The sequence below is a fragment of the Acytostelium subglobosum genome (assembly GCF_000787575.1).
Source record: "Acytostelium subglobosum LB1 DNA, scaffold: scaffold11, whole genome shotgun sequence".
Taxonomy (NCBI): Eukaryota; Evosea; class Eumycetozoa; order Acytosteliales; family Acytosteliaceae; genus Acytostelium; species Acytostelium subglobosum.
Window position 1 is genome coordinate 10,990 of NW_012236522.1, and position 14,994 is coordinate 25,983.

The 14,994-nt window shown below is 42.8% G+C and overlaps 5 protein-coding genes across 5 annotated transcripts; 4 read left to right on the plus strand and 1 right to left on the minus strand.

Annotated features, from left to right (window-relative positions):
• Positions 1 to 1,362: 1,362 nt before the first annotated feature.
• On the plus strand, positions 1,363 to 3,288 carry SAMD00019534_058810 (hypothetical protein; the record flags this gene model as incomplete). Its single annotated transcript, XM_012898479.1, has 7 exons — positions 1,363 to 1,685; positions 1,740 to 2,071; positions 2,138 to 2,284; positions 2,361 to 2,507; positions 2,581 to 2,680; positions 2,762 to 3,066; positions 3,134 to 3,288. The coding sequence occupies 7 exons, from the start codon at positions 1,363 to 1,365 to the stop codon at positions 3,286 to 3,288; spliced, it is 1,509 nt and encodes a 502-aa protein (XP_012753933.1).
• A 740-nt stretch (positions 3,289 to 4,028) lies between these two features.
• Positions 4,029 to 4,879, plus strand: SAMD00019534_058820 (hypothetical protein; the record flags this gene model as incomplete). The annotated part of the gene is made up of 5 exons (XM_012898480.1): positions 4,029 to 4,068; positions 4,133 to 4,203; positions 4,270 to 4,417; positions 4,486 to 4,584; positions 4,650 to 4,879. The coding sequence occupies 5 exons, from the start codon at positions 4,029 to 4,031 to the stop codon at positions 4,877 to 4,879; spliced, it is 588 nt and encodes a 195-aa protein (XP_012753934.1).
• A 463-nt stretch (positions 4,880 to 5,342) lies between these two features.
• SAMD00019534_058830 (hypothetical protein) lies at positions 5,343 to 6,656 on the minus strand (the record flags this gene model as incomplete). Its single annotated transcript, XM_012898481.1, has 1 exon — positions 5,343 to 6,656. The coding sequence occupies one exon, from the start codon at positions 6,654 to 6,656 to the stop codon at positions 5,343 to 5,345; it is 1,314 nt and encodes a 437-aa protein (XP_012753935.1).
• Positions 6,657 to 10,105: 3,449 nt separating this feature from the next.
• SAMD00019534_058840 (hypothetical protein) lies at positions 10,106 to 12,447 on the plus strand (the record flags this gene model as incomplete). Its single annotated transcript, XM_012898482.1, has 4 exons — positions 10,106 to 10,230; positions 10,576 to 11,085; positions 11,428 to 11,622; positions 11,709 to 12,447. 4 exons carry the CDS (start codon positions 10,106 to 10,108, stop codon positions 12,445 to 12,447), a joined length of 1,569 nt encoding a protein of 522 aa, XP_012753936.1.
• Positions 12,448 to 13,285: 838 nt separating this feature from the next.
• SAMD00019534_058850 (hypothetical protein) lies at positions 13,286 to 14,784 on the plus strand (the record flags this gene model as incomplete). The annotated part of the gene is made up of 3 exons (XM_012898483.1): positions 13,286 to 13,331; positions 13,706 to 13,776; positions 13,900 to 14,784. 3 exons carry the CDS (start codon positions 13,286 to 13,288, stop codon positions 14,782 to 14,784), a joined length of 1,002 nt encoding a protein of 333 aa, XP_012753937.1.
• Between the last annotated feature and the right edge of the window lie 210 nt (positions 14,785 to 14,994).

Sequence of the window (14,994 nt, forward strand, 5' to 3'; positions counted from 1 at the left end):
TTGATTGATTGGAGCAATGGATGGATTGATGAATACTCTCTCTCTCTCTCTCTCTTTCTAACTATGGTGGGCACAGGCTTGCCCCAAAGACGGGGCGAGAAGGGGTTTTCGCAGTCCAAAGGCTCTGACCTATGCTATCTGGTTGATCTCGTCAAACCACACTCACTGGTCTCTGTTGGCGAATTAATGGCTTGGCTATGGTAGGTGCAAGTATGTAAAGAAGTGTAAAGAAAAGAACGTCGTCAAACGACAAAAGAAGGAAACCATTATGTTCTTTGTCAACCCATCCTCTCCAATAATGATCAAATTATTTATAAACTCTGACTGAACAAGTCAAGTAATTTTGATTCTTTTGTTTGTCCCCTGTTTAGTGTTATTGGGGTCTGCATTCTCCAATCTTCGTTCATCGTCTCCAGTCTATGTTTTACAACTTTGTTGATCAAAACTTCTCTTCATCTCACGTTTATTTTTTTCCGATCCCAACTGTTTTGTCATTGGCGTCACACTTTCTTATCATCATAATTTTAGGTCAGACGGATTGTTGTTGTTAGGTGTGTCTAGGTGCGTTTATTGGTCAGCTATATCGTCATCGAACCTTGTACAATAATTAATAAATCAATCATCCATTCATTCATTCAATCAATCAATCAATCAATCAATCCAAAATCAATCAAATAATTAACGACTCAACTTGATAGTAATAATTAAAACTGGAATACTGTTTGATTCATTGTAATCTGACTTCAGTATTTATATATTTTGTTCCTAAGTTCCAAAGCTAAAGTTAACAGGGATGTTAGAATCAGGACTGATTCTTTGGAAGCCAAGTGATGTTTTTTCGGGTCGGACAATATTGATCCAATCTCCCTGAAATCGTCATCATCCCGAAAGGACTCTCACCCACCCCACCCAATCTTGCACCCAGGTCCATTGCGAGACTTTGACCTCGATAACATTCATTTGAAACAATACACCCCTAAATGGGGAGATACCTGAGTGTGAGTGATCATCACCATCTCATCATCATATTGTACACATAATAATACATGTGTTTTCGCCACATCAACAACACAGATTGACCAGGTGTGACTTGTAATTTGTTGTTCGAACACACACACACCATCCATCTCTTGCTCATTCACTCAAGGTTAGTCAGTCAGTCAATCATTCATTCATTCACTCAAGGTCAGTCAGTCAATTCACCACAACTTGTACATATTTAATAGCTACTACTTCAATCATTCATTCAATCTCAAATAACACATACATAGATATATACATATTTATACAAATACAAATACAAATACAACTTAGTAATATCATACATACATTCATACTTGAACTGAAGTGAAGTGTTGAGGAATGATAAAGTCTGATGATCATCTACCAAATGTGCAATTGTTGCACAAGAGGAACACTACAACAAACAGGAAACAGGATAAGAAGGACAAGTCAAGTACAAAGAATGATTTGGATCTAAATGCAAAGACATTGTTGCCAGTAGTAGCCTTGGAGAAGTTAAATAATGGTATCAGCAGCAGCAATATCACCGAGTCCCCAATATCACCAACGGTCGCGACGGCCAAAGCAAGTTTGTTAACACCAGCCTCCCCTGGAGAAACTCCCCATTCCCCATCACTCGAACGTTTCTCCGCCATCTCCAAACCCCGTGATTCACTCTTAACGTATGTTCGCCCTTCCAATCCATTCACTCCATTGACCTAACCATCCTCTCGAAGTGTACCGATCAATGCAAACATACAATGGGGCACATTCAACTACATTGCATTGTGTTATGTGATGGCTGGCTTTGCAATGATGGCCGACAACTATGTCAAGCTGGGCACACCGATCGACTTTAGCTTGATGTGGTGGCTGGTGGACAAGTGGGAGGTGGGTCTCTTTGTCTGGATCAGTCTATTGGCATTCAGCTACGTCAACTACCTTTGCACCAAATTCTTTGTCGATCATAACCTGCCAGGCTGGACATCCATCCTACTCTACTGTCTCTGGCAGTTTGTAACATTCACCCTTACCATCCATTGTTTGTTCCAATATGAATTGTCTCCAAGTAAGTGTTCCCCTCTTCTCTTGGCATCATATCATACTTACTAATCAATCATACTCCACTCCTTAGTCCTCAGCGGAGGTACTGGAATGCAGTTGTGTGTCTACTCACTCAAGAATCACTCATACTGGCACACAAACTACTTCCTCAAGAAGGGAGTTGTCAAGGCATCCAAGAACAACTCTCCAATCAGCAGAAGGGACTTGATTCCAAACAGTAAGCCATGACCTCCAGCCACATCCAATCAATCAATCAATCACTAACATCATACTTGATCACATGGCCACAACAGCATCCATTTCACACTTCACATACTTCTTGTTTGCACCAACTTTGGTGTATGAAGGACATTTCCCAAGGACCTCAAGGATCAGAATCACCTATGTCATCAAGGAGACCTTTGCATTCATTGGAACATTCACAGTCTTTTACCTATGTCGTATGTTTGATCAACCTCGTTGTTCACATCCTGAGTTGTTCACATCCTAACTCCATCACTACTCAAAATATAGTATGTTACTCAACTCCATTCTTCAAGGATGCCAGTACCAAGCCATTCTTGTTGCTCTTGGTACAACTATCATTGCCATCGATGAGCATGTGGATGCTAGGGTATGCCATCACACGATCAATCAGTCATTCAATCACTCAATCACTCATTAACAAACATCCACCCCATTACATTACAATTAGATTCTATGGAGTGTTCCATTGCCTGTTGAATGTATTTGCAGAGTTGACAAAGTATGCTGATCGCGAGTTTTACCAGGATTGGTGGAATGCTACTACATTTGATCAATGGTGGAGAAAGTGGAATCGTCCAGTTCACAAGTGGATGCTTCGTCATTGCTACACCGACTCAATGCACACTATCAAGGTTGGCAAGTTTGGTGCATTCCTCTCCACCTTCCTCCTCTCTGCCCTTCTTCACGAGATTGTCATGATCCTATCATTCAGATTCGTTCGTCCAATTCTCTCTGTTACAATGCTTTTACAAAGTAAGTTGATTGATTGATTGATTGATCAGTAATTGATGACTAACCAACACTCATTCAATCATATTAGTTGGATTGATCAAATTCTCACAACTACCAATACTTACAAAGACAAGATTTGGAAATGTTGTCATGTGGATCACAGTGTTTATTGGTCAACCATTTGTTCAACTACTCTACTCGACACAGTACAATCAAATCTATCATCAGAGTCATCAAATCTAAATCAAACCGACTACATTACATCCATATCTCTCTCCTTTCCATTCAATTCACAACAATAATTATTTGGCAAGTATTACAACAACAGGACATTAAAGTCTTTAATAATATTAATTGATTAACTTATTGGTTTACTGATTGGCTGGATGGTATGATTGATCAGGGTAGATGAGTTGCAATTGGAGCTGGATTCATTCGATGTTGTACACCTGGATTGTCATCAATGAATTGATCGAATCCATGTTGAATTATATCATCAATCATTCCATTTGCTTGATCATTATTAGCTTTAATATAACTAATCTGAGTTATTATTATTAATAATAATAATATTGTTGTCAAAGATATTAATAAAATATTCTTCATTTATTTATTTATTTATTTATGTCACTAAATGTATAAACAATCATAATGATTGAATGGTGTACGTGTGTGTTAATAAGTATATGTATACATTCACGAGTTGTGTTATCGATCATGCTTGATGATTAGCAACCATCTTAGCACCATCGATCACTTTATCAACACACTCCAACACAGATACACGATTACTTTGCAAAGATAACAAAGTGGGTGTCGTTCAAAGAGTGTGTGGTCTAGTTCGGTAGACTTTTCTTCTTCGACACACGTGGACAACCCTTTATTAGTTAACTCACTTACTTCTTGTACATAGTTATACATTATTTATATACATATATATATCCTTTATTTATATATTCATTCACTCAATTGACCTTGTAGAAATGTCTGGAAGTGGGAAGGATGTAAAGGTTGTCGTCTTAGGTAAGAGGTCACCAAGAATGAAGAATGATAACCCAATATCTGACACTAATAACATGTGATATAGGTCTGAGCTCAGTCGGCAAGTCATGTCTTGTACATAGATGTATTACCAATCAATTCGAACATACTGTTATGGTATGTGTACACATAAACAGAATGAATGAATGAATGAATCAATGGACTAACACATGTTATAAATAGACTGTTGGCGGTACATTCTCGGCCAAAAAGATGCAGGTCGGTAATACAGAGGTTGTTCTTGGTATATGGGACACTGCAGGTACAGAGCGTTATGAATCAGTTAATAGATCTTATTATAGGAGAGCAAAGGCTGCTATTATTTGTTATGGTTTGTATCAAGTTGTCAGATGCATGTGATTGATTGAATGACATTAGTATTGACAACGACAAAAACAGATATTACCAATGCAGTATCACTCGATAAGGTCACATTCTGGGCGGAGGAACTGACGCTGAACGAACCAAACATCGATATTTATATAGTTGGCACCAAGTGTAAGTTGTTGTGTCTGGCCAAGCACATGACAGACCATGGTACTAACATCAATCACATGACTCAGTGGACTTGATTCAAGAAGGTGAACGGAGAGTAGTGCAACCAAGAGATGTACAGACAATCGCAGAGAAGTACCAGGCAATGACATTCGAGACATCATCAAAGACGGGTCAGGGCGTGCAGCAGTTGTTGCAGGCTATTGCAGAGACCTATTGTCGCAAGTATCCAAACGAGGTGAACAACAACAATGTAAATCTGTCTCAGTCTGGCGCTAAGAGTGGTGGCTGTTGTTAATCGATGATAGTGGACGGACAACATCAACTACTACCCACTTGTTGTTGTTTTTTGTTGGCGACTACTGGCAAAGCAGGATGTTCGAACAAACGCACCAGTTGAATGGACTCACGTATATAAATATCCATTCGAATGGAGTGGATAGAGATGGACACGAAGCAGTGCAGCAATGGACGACTAATGTAGCGAGCTCAGATTGTTCGCACATCAAGCTTGGCCATACCATTGTACAATAAATGGTCTAAATATAACATGTTAGCGATTTCCAAACAGACGTCCAGTCAGTGAGACATCCATTCACTCCTTGATGGACACATGCGTGGCCTTCATTCATTCAATCGATCAATCAATCAATCAATCAAACATAGTTATTATGGACATAATGGATTATTTATTTGAAGTACAAATGGACCCGAACCAGCAACAATGATATTGCTGTTGTGAGAGAGTTCCTAAACTTAACTTAATGCTCGAACTGCTCCTCCTCGGTGGAACCGACAAGAGCGAGTGTTGATGACTTGCCACCAGAGATGACCTGGGAGATGCTGTCGAAGTAACCAGTGCCGACCTCACGCTGATGACGGGTGGCAGTGTAGCCGATCTTCTCGCTGGCAAACTCCTTCTCTTGCAGGGTGACGTAGGCGGACATGCCACTCTCGACGTAGCCGTGTGCCAACTCAAACATGGACATGTTGAGCGAGTGGAAACCGGCGAGGGTGATGAACTGGAACTTGTAACCCATGGCGGAGAGGTCCTTCTGGAAGGTGGCGATTTGTTCAGCAGTCAAGTGCTTCTTCCAGTGGAATGATGGCGAGCAGTTGTAGGCGAGCAGCTTGCCTGGGAACTGGGCGTGGACGGCGTTGGCAAACTTTCTGGCCAACTCAATGTCGGGGGTGGAGGTCTCCATCCAGATTACGTCACAGTATGGTGCGTAGCTGAGGGCGCGGTCGATGGCAACCTCGATACCCTTGTTGACCTCGTAGTAACCCTCGACAGTACGCTTGCCATTCAGATGCTTCTTGTCGCGTGGGTCGACGTCGCTGGTCAACAGGGAGGCGCCAAGAGAGTCGGTACGGGCAACGATAAGTGTGGAGACGCCCATGACATCGGCGGCAAGACGGGCAGCGGTCAGAGTACGGATGTGCTGGCTGGTTGGGATGCAGACCTTGCCACCCATGTGACCACACTTCTTCTCACTTGCGAGCTGGTCCTCCCAATGGACACCAGAGGCACCAGCCTCAATCATAGCCTTCATCAGCTCGTAGGCGTTCAAACTGCCACCGAAACCGGCTTCGGCGTCAGCAACGATTGGGGTTGGCAGATACTGGTGCTGCAGGTTGCCCTCGCTCCACTCAATCTGGTCGCGGCGACGCAGGGCATTGTTGATGCGGCGGACGAGCTCTGGAACACTGTTGACGGCGTAGAGAGACTGGTCTGGGTACATCTGGCCAGAGGTATTGTTGTCGGCGGCGACTTGCCAGCCGCTCAGGTAGATTGCGCGGAGACCGGCGCGAACCATCTGGACGGCCTGGTTACCTGTCAGAGAGCCGAGGGCTTGGACGTAGTTGGACTCCTCGTTCATCATGGACCACAGCTTCTGAGCGCCCATCTTGGCAATGGTGTACTCCTCGCGGAAGGAACCTCTCAAGCGGACGACATCCTCGGCGGTGTACTCACGGGTGATACCCTTCCAACGTGGGTTGGTGGTCCATTCCTGCTGGATTGCCTTGGCCTCCTCCTTAATTCTATCCTTTACACATTGGTTATCGCTTTGCATTATGTATTATATGTATATATAAGTGTAAGTAAATGTATTTACAAGTGTGTGATGATTATGTTATATCTTTGTGTATGATTGACAACAGATATAATTAATTATTTGTTTGATTGAATGATGATTGTATGATTGAGTTGGAATTTCCAAATGGAATGTATGTATTTATATCTTAGTATAGGAGTTGAGGACCAAGGACATTGAATATTAAACCAGTTTGGATATTCATTTAATATGGATCCCTATTATTGACGTCTTAATAAGGATAATGATGATCAGTATGTCAGATGAATGAGTGAGCGACACACACACTATTACCCCCCACCCCCTCCAAAACACACTCACTTTCACTCTCCCAACCCCGCAAATGGTGTCGGCTTGCTCTACACTCCCAAATTCGCATGATAGAGTGTGAGTAGGGGGCAAGATAATTGCACTCTTGAACTTTGTTCTAGAGACTGAGTGAGAGTGTATGTAGATTGATCCAGTGAGGGTAAGTTAGTCAATGTTGGTGAATGGGGAATCACTCTACCTATCTCACTCACTCACTCAATTACTCATCTCCATCATTGTTGTCTATATTCAGCATTTACTTTTGCCAATATACATAGACAACATACATCTCTATCCATTATGATATCATTACTTACTTCCTATTTTGAACCTTTACAACGACAACCGACTGATTAGGGTATTGTCGTTGTGTGAGTGTGCTTTGACCCACTCACCCCCATGCCATTCAACACGATTATCGATTTCGAAATTGAACGCGAAATTGAATGCACCACCTCACATTACTTCATTCGCGTTGGATGCAAAGAACCATGTCTCCGGATCGCCGCGCACATTGCACCACGTTGACAGTATTGACAGTGTGTCAATTCAATTCCATTTCAATTTATAAATATACATCCGGAAGGAAAGGTTATGAACTAGAGGGTGTTGGATACTGGAATCAAGAAGCCGAGCAATCGATATCAAGAGTGATGAATATGCAACATACTCGAGAAGGGGTGGGTGTTCTTCATCTCCCGGATACATATGTTAACTTAAAATTGATATTTGTTGATTGATGAACTGAAATTTCCAATATGATAAAGGATTGGATTGACATGACAATCGGTTGTTGATTGATGTCGTGGTCGTCGTCGGATGTAATGTTTGATTGATTAGTATGAGACTTGAACGGTCAAGAAATTGTAAATTGGTGGTCCATTATCGGCAATTTGAAATTTAACTTGTTGACCTCCTCATTCACTTCTTAATTTGGACCGCTGTGTGATTCATTAAATCCATCTGATTGATTCACTGACTGACTGGTTCATTGACACTGATCCCAATAAGTCTATCGATCTTGTCCATTCAAATACTCATTCATTCATTCCTTCATTATTTCTTTCATTTATTCATTAACTCTTTGGGGAATGAGATGGCTAAAATGATGAAGATGGTTCACACTTTGTTGACCAAAAGACTTAATGATCGAACAAATAATGGATAGTAATAGTAATAGTAATAGTAATAATAATAATGTTTGCTGTGATGCCTCGAGTAACAAGAGGATGGAGTTAATGTGCTTCGATTGCGGAGTATTGATGTGTCCTTTATGTCTGGCATCTAAACATAATGGACATTCATTTGATCATATTGTCAAAATTATACATAAATTGGATTCAAAGGATTTACAATCATTATGGTGTACAACAAGGTTGAATCATCTATGGAGTACTCTTCAACTGTGTGCAAGCTCATATCAATCGTTGACACAGACGTATAGTGATATCGCCGATCACTTTGAACAGTTGATAAAGCTAGTGATGGCCCAAGAACACCAGACCAAGAAACCAATACAAGAACAAATGACTCATATTCAATCGACAATGAATGAGATCATTAAAGAGATTGGAGATATCAACATTATCAACAAAGTAGTACCCACTGACTTGGATGATGATGTCCTTGGTAATGATGATGGCGATGATGGACCCCTGACAACAATGATTGAATCGATTTCAAAATGTAGATCAATTGAGCAGTTCATCCAATCTACACCTCAACCTGGTGGTAGTAAACAACTCGTTAATGACGATAGAGGTATCAATGAGTTGATGACAATGATTACCAACCATATCAATTATACGAACAAAATACCATATATTAATGCTGATGGAGATGTTTCATCAAGATTGAAGACGATTCTTGTGGACATTAAAGGATCAACAGTTGGAGATATTAAGAAACTGATGGATTCTTGCTTTCACTTCTCCTACGTCCTCTCAAAGACAATCGAGATACCCAACTTCTCCAAGCACAAGACATCATTTTACACTCAACCATTCAAGATTGGCAATGTAAACTGGCGTCTTTCTATCAGTCCACAAGGAAAACCTAGCAGTGAACATGTATCCATCTATCTGGATTTCTATGACCTTCAGCCCCAGGGCCTTCGGGCTTTAAGCACTCATTTCTTAAAGAAAGAGGTCAAACGATTTCGTCTTATATTAATCCATCAAACTGATCCAAGCCAGAATAAAGCTAGAAGTAAGTACAATCTCATTCAATCAATCAATTAATTAATCACTTTAATCAACCAATCATTCAATCAATCCTATAGCTGCAGAACAGATTGTATTTAATAACAAACAACCCAATTGGGGCTTTAAGAAATTCGTTCATATGGAGACACTATTCAATTCAAAGGATGGCTACCTGCTCCAAGACAAGTTGAAGATACTGGTCGAAATTAATACTTGAGTAACATTGTCATCCATCAACCATCTCAATAAACAAGCAACTCTACTACCATAATCAACCCAATCAATCAAATAAATTAATCCGGCCGGTGAATGTATGTTCAGATGTTAACAAACAAGAACTAATTGTAAACAATGTTCCCCAACAACAACAAAGGAAACAACAAACAGAAGCATGATCAAGCAAGCCATCTCATGGGTGTTGTTGGTTCAGCCCCAAACTCAAAAGGTGGTGTTAGATCGACGTTTGTAGAAGTGGGGAGTCGAAGAGTGTGTGGGTTAACCCATTAATTCACGCAATATTTGTTTGTTTGGGTGTGTCACCAACCAAACTATTTAGGTTGGTGCACAAACTTCCTGCCCTCGAACGATCCAAAAGCACTCACTCATTCGCTCTACTCTCTCCTTCACGACAAACAAACATATACATAATTTATTTATTATTTATTATTATTACTTTAACTCTCTCACTCACTCACTCACTTAATTACTCGTTCATAATACACACGTTCTTTCGTTCGTAAATCATCAAATAAAGAAGCAGCATACAGCATCTAGCAGCAGAAACAGCGGCAAGACAAATAAGCTACTTCAACAACAACAACAAATAATCAAACAAAACAAAAGAGAGAGACCCACCCAAGTCTACTACTACTACACACACCCAATCAAAATATATGTCATCATACATCATCAACAATGCCGTCATCATCATCAACACCAACAACAACACCTCCAAATATCGGTTCAAGTTCGCTATACCTGAGTAAGGCTGTGAACGACTCTTATCAAATCGTCGCCAAGATTGGCGAGGGTATATCAGGGTAAGCTATTTAATAATCAAATCAATCAAATCAATTAATATCGACCGGTCGATCGATCAACCGGTGAGTGGCGACCAGTCTGTTTGAAGAGTCGCGGCAATACATGGGATTGGCCTGGCCACATCACATTTCCTATCTCTATCTCTCTCTCGCTTTCCTCGCTCTTTGGTTGGATTGGTTGCAAACCCGAGTTGATCGTACACATGGCGGTGTGTTGGTGGTGACGCTGGATGGTTGGACATCATTTGATTAATCATTCTTTGACTGGACCATTCTTTATATATCCCCTTTCTCCCCATTCTCCCTTCTTCTCTCGTTCTCTCTCCCTCTCTACAAATACATCAGCTCCGTCTACAAGGCCATTAAATTGGACACCAATGAGATGGTAGCCCTAAAGAACTTCAAGACAGGAAAGGAGAGCGAGCGTGCCTCCAAGGAGGAGTGCCACCTGCTGATGCAGCTCAAGCACATCCCGCACATCACACCCATCATTGATATCGTCACTTCACCCGCCGAATACCAGTACAACATCGTGTTCCCATACTTTGAGCACGACCTCTCGGGTCTGCTGAGCGAGCACCGCCTGTGCATCCCGCAGGTCAAGTGCTACTTCTTGCAGCTGCTCAACGGCATCAGCGAGATACACAAGAGCGGCGTCATGCACCGCGACATCAAGGCGGCCAACATCCTGGTCAACAACAAGGGTTCGCTCTACATTGGCGACCTGGGCACGGCCACCTCATATGTCGCGCGCTCTGTCTTCTCAAGCAAGGTCGTCACACTCTGGTACCGTCCTCCCGAGCTCCTCTTGGGTGCCACTCAATACGGTCCAGAGGTTGATATGTGGTCAATAGGGTAAGTGTCCTTTTATACTCTCTATCCCTCTCTCTATACTCTCCTTCTGCTCTATGTTCTCCTCTTCTTTATTCTCTCTCCTCTACTCTATGTTCTCCCCTCTCCCCTCTCGCATCTCCTTCTCCATGTTCTCTATCTCTCTATCTCTCTCTCCCCGACATCAATAGATGGCAACGCATCTCTCCGTTTGGGCATCACCTGCGCAGCTCCTTCAATGGGTCAAGTTGGCAAAGGATAATCGATTGGACCATATGGACAATGCATTGCTACTCTTCAAAGGGCTTCACAATGTGTACATCGTCGCTAACATCACTCAATCAATCATTCAATCACTGATCACAGATGTGTTCTAATTGAGATGGCTACATCACGTAACTTCCTACCTGCCAACGACGAGTTGCAACAGATCGAGGCGATATGCCAGCTTTGTGGCACTCCAACCGAGTCCATTTGGGAAGGTGTATCCGACCTCCCCAACTACCATTGGTTGTCAAACCTCCCAGTCTACCCAAGCAAGCTGAGATCAATCTTCAAATTGTAAGTCCACTTTATCAATCATCATCATGATGAGCCAACAAATGATGAATATGTTCTAACACGTTGTCTTGTCAACTCATCATTAGCTTCTCTGAAGACTTTATTGATTTACTCGAAGGCCTGCTCACTCTCAATCCAAAGAAGCGTCTGACTGCCGAGCAAGCACTACAATCGCCATTCTTTACAATGGAGCCATTGCCATTCGAGCAAGAGAAGATGCCAGGCTACCAACCAATACATGTACTTGAGGCAATCCAGAAGAGACTAAAACAACAACAGACACAACAACCACAACAGACACAATCACAATCACAACAACAACCAAACACAACCGTACCATCACAAACAATCCAACCATTTGATAAGAAGACAATCAATCTGGATACTCAATCACAGAACAATGCCAACGCCACCGCTACATCATCAACACAACCAAACACTTTGAAGCGCTCTCTGGACCTGGTCAACGACATTCGCAACTACTGCACCAGTGAGACGGACGACGAGAATGACTACGAGTCGATCGACGACAGTGAGATAGAGTTCTACACTGATGACGATGACGAGGAGGTCGACGACGAGGACGACGTATACTCTGAAGAGGAGGACAGTGACTACGAGTACTACGCCGTGGCTCATGAGCAACAACAGCAATTGGCACATCACAACCGTATGCGTCAGCTGCAAAGCGTCGCCGTTGACATTGACTCTGCAGGCAACCCCGCCAACCCATTCCTACAGCCAGCCAAGAAGCAGCGCACCTCATCCTCAGTCTCAACCACACTCGGTAGTTGCAGCAACAGGATTGACATCCCAATCCACTAAGCAATGGTGGCAGTCAAGTGTAGCAGCAGTTTTCCAAGTCGTTGTAGTAGTCAATCAATCAATGAGTTTGGCAAGTCATGGCAAGGCAAGGCAAGGCTGCTACAGGTATCAAGTCGACTGTGCGACCTCATGGATGTCTGGATGGTATGGACTGCGATTCAGTTCCTCTCCACGTCCAAGCATCAACTCGGTGGCGGCGCATATCCGCTTCAGCACCGGTCGGCTAAATAAACCCGTTGTGTGAGTGTGCTCGCATGCTTGCGCACACAAAGGGTCACTCGCACTCGTTCTAACAACTCGCCAGACATGTCTGGTTGCTTGCCCTAAGTTGAGGACCGGGACACTGAGATGAAATTTCGGGACAAAGGTTTGATCAAGATAATGTGGGGTGAATGATCAAAAGACGAAGAAAAAAGGAGGAGGTCAAAGTGAATGGGGTACCTCAGGGCAGGTCCAACCCTCCTTCATGAACTACATCATCAAACAAACCATCAATCTCACACAAACACTCAAAGATCCCAAACTAATTTAATTTAAATATTTGTTTCCTTTGATGGGGCCATCAATGACTAATTTTTTGGTAGGTGTGTAGGTCGAAGTTGATCAGCTTCACGAAGTCCATCCACTTAACACTTTCATTCTCTTATTCATTATCATCATCATCATCAACATAATATATTTTTTTGTAAAGGTAATAATAATAATAATAATAATAATTACTCACTGGTTTGGTTGTTGGCAAGCCAGGTAATGGTAATCAGTTTTAACTAACCATGAACCATTGATCAATATCTTCTTCTTTATAGATCTTTTAAAAACAACAACATAACATAACATAATGTCGAACCCAGGAGTTTACGCTGATTTGGTCAAGATCCCATCCGGTAGGTAATCAACTTCATATGAAGTAGCTGTTGTAGGAGTAGGAGAAGGAGGAGTAGTGTCACACATTGCGGTCTTGATGATGATCATCAACCTTGCGCAGTTCAACAACATCAACACACATATTATCATGACGACAATGATGACCACCAAAAAAAAAATCAAATCGGAGGCGACCCTGGGACTGAACTTTGCGACCCAACTTCATACCAAACAAAAGAAATCGATAATGAGCAAGAGGTGCAGAGGAAGTCGACTACAATGATTAGACAGATGTGGACTTGGATGATCCACAGGCCTTCAAGACAAAGAATGAGTGATCAATGTTACTGACCCAATCAATCAACCAACCATTCAATCAATCAATCAATAATAGATTTCCTCAAGAAGGATTACCCAGAGACCCAACAAATCGAGGTCACCGAGAATGTTTCTGGATACCCAGTCGTAGGTTAATCGATCAATCAATCAATCACACGCCCACACTCATCCATGAATGATGAGTTGTGATGGCTTGTTTGCCAGAACACCCACACTTACATACTTTCTCATTCTTCCAAACGCATCTAGTCTTTGATCAACACCCTCACCCGCAAGCAAGACGGCTCTGTCCTCTTCAACTTCAACCCAAAGATCAACCTCGGCAAGCAGTTCCAGAACGGTCTGCTCAGCGTCAACGTTGACACTGCCAAGAACGCCAAGGGAGAGCTCACCTTCAACACCCTTGCCCCAGGTCTCAAGGCCGTCCTCACCGTAAGTGTCAAAGGCAACAAAAAAAGTGGCGGAGGTGGTGGCAGTAGTGGGCCGTTGCAGGGGCGTCTTGCATTGCACCACAATACTAGCTTCTTTGGAGGTTGTTGTCGAATGCGCTCGAAACTGATCATTGATCCGTCATCACTATTATCATCATCATCACAGGTCGACTCGAACTCTGCCCAGACCGAGCTCCAATACAAGAAGGATGCCGTCGCCTTGACTGCCATCATCCGCTCCAACAAGAAGTTCACTGCCTCTGCAGTGTTTGGATACCAGCAGTTCTCGCTCGGTTTGTTGGCCAACGTCAACGCCCAGAGCCAGGAGGTCGAGGGACTCGAGGGAACTCTCCTGTACAGACGCGAGGGTTTGTTGATTGGTCTGTCACCAAAGAACAAGGGCCAGAACTTGGCCATCACCTTGTTCGACAGAGTCAACGCCCGTCTCGCCATTGGTGCCGACATCAACGTCGACATGAAGAAGCTGGACGCCGTCCCCAAGTTGACCATTGGCTCACAGTACTTTGTTGACAGCAAGTCATTCCTCAAGGTCAAGGTTGACCAGGACCTCAGAATCGGTCTGGGCTACACTGTCCCAGTCAACGACACCACCAAGGTCCAGCTCGGCCTCAGCGTCAACTCCAAGGACCTCTCTGTCGAGGGCAAGCACACCTTTGGTTTCAACGTCACCTTGGCTCTCTAAAGTTGCCTATGGCGCGTGGATAACAACAACCAAAGACAAGAAACAACTGCGAATCCATCCAGATAATACAATAAACTCCTGTTTACTACTAGAGTTCTGATTTGGAATGGTCCCAGTCACACACAATCAATGTCAGTTCGGCCTTTCAAAGATGTCGTGTCCCATACCAACCATGGGCAGTTCATTGATCTTTAGACCATGTGAGGTCCT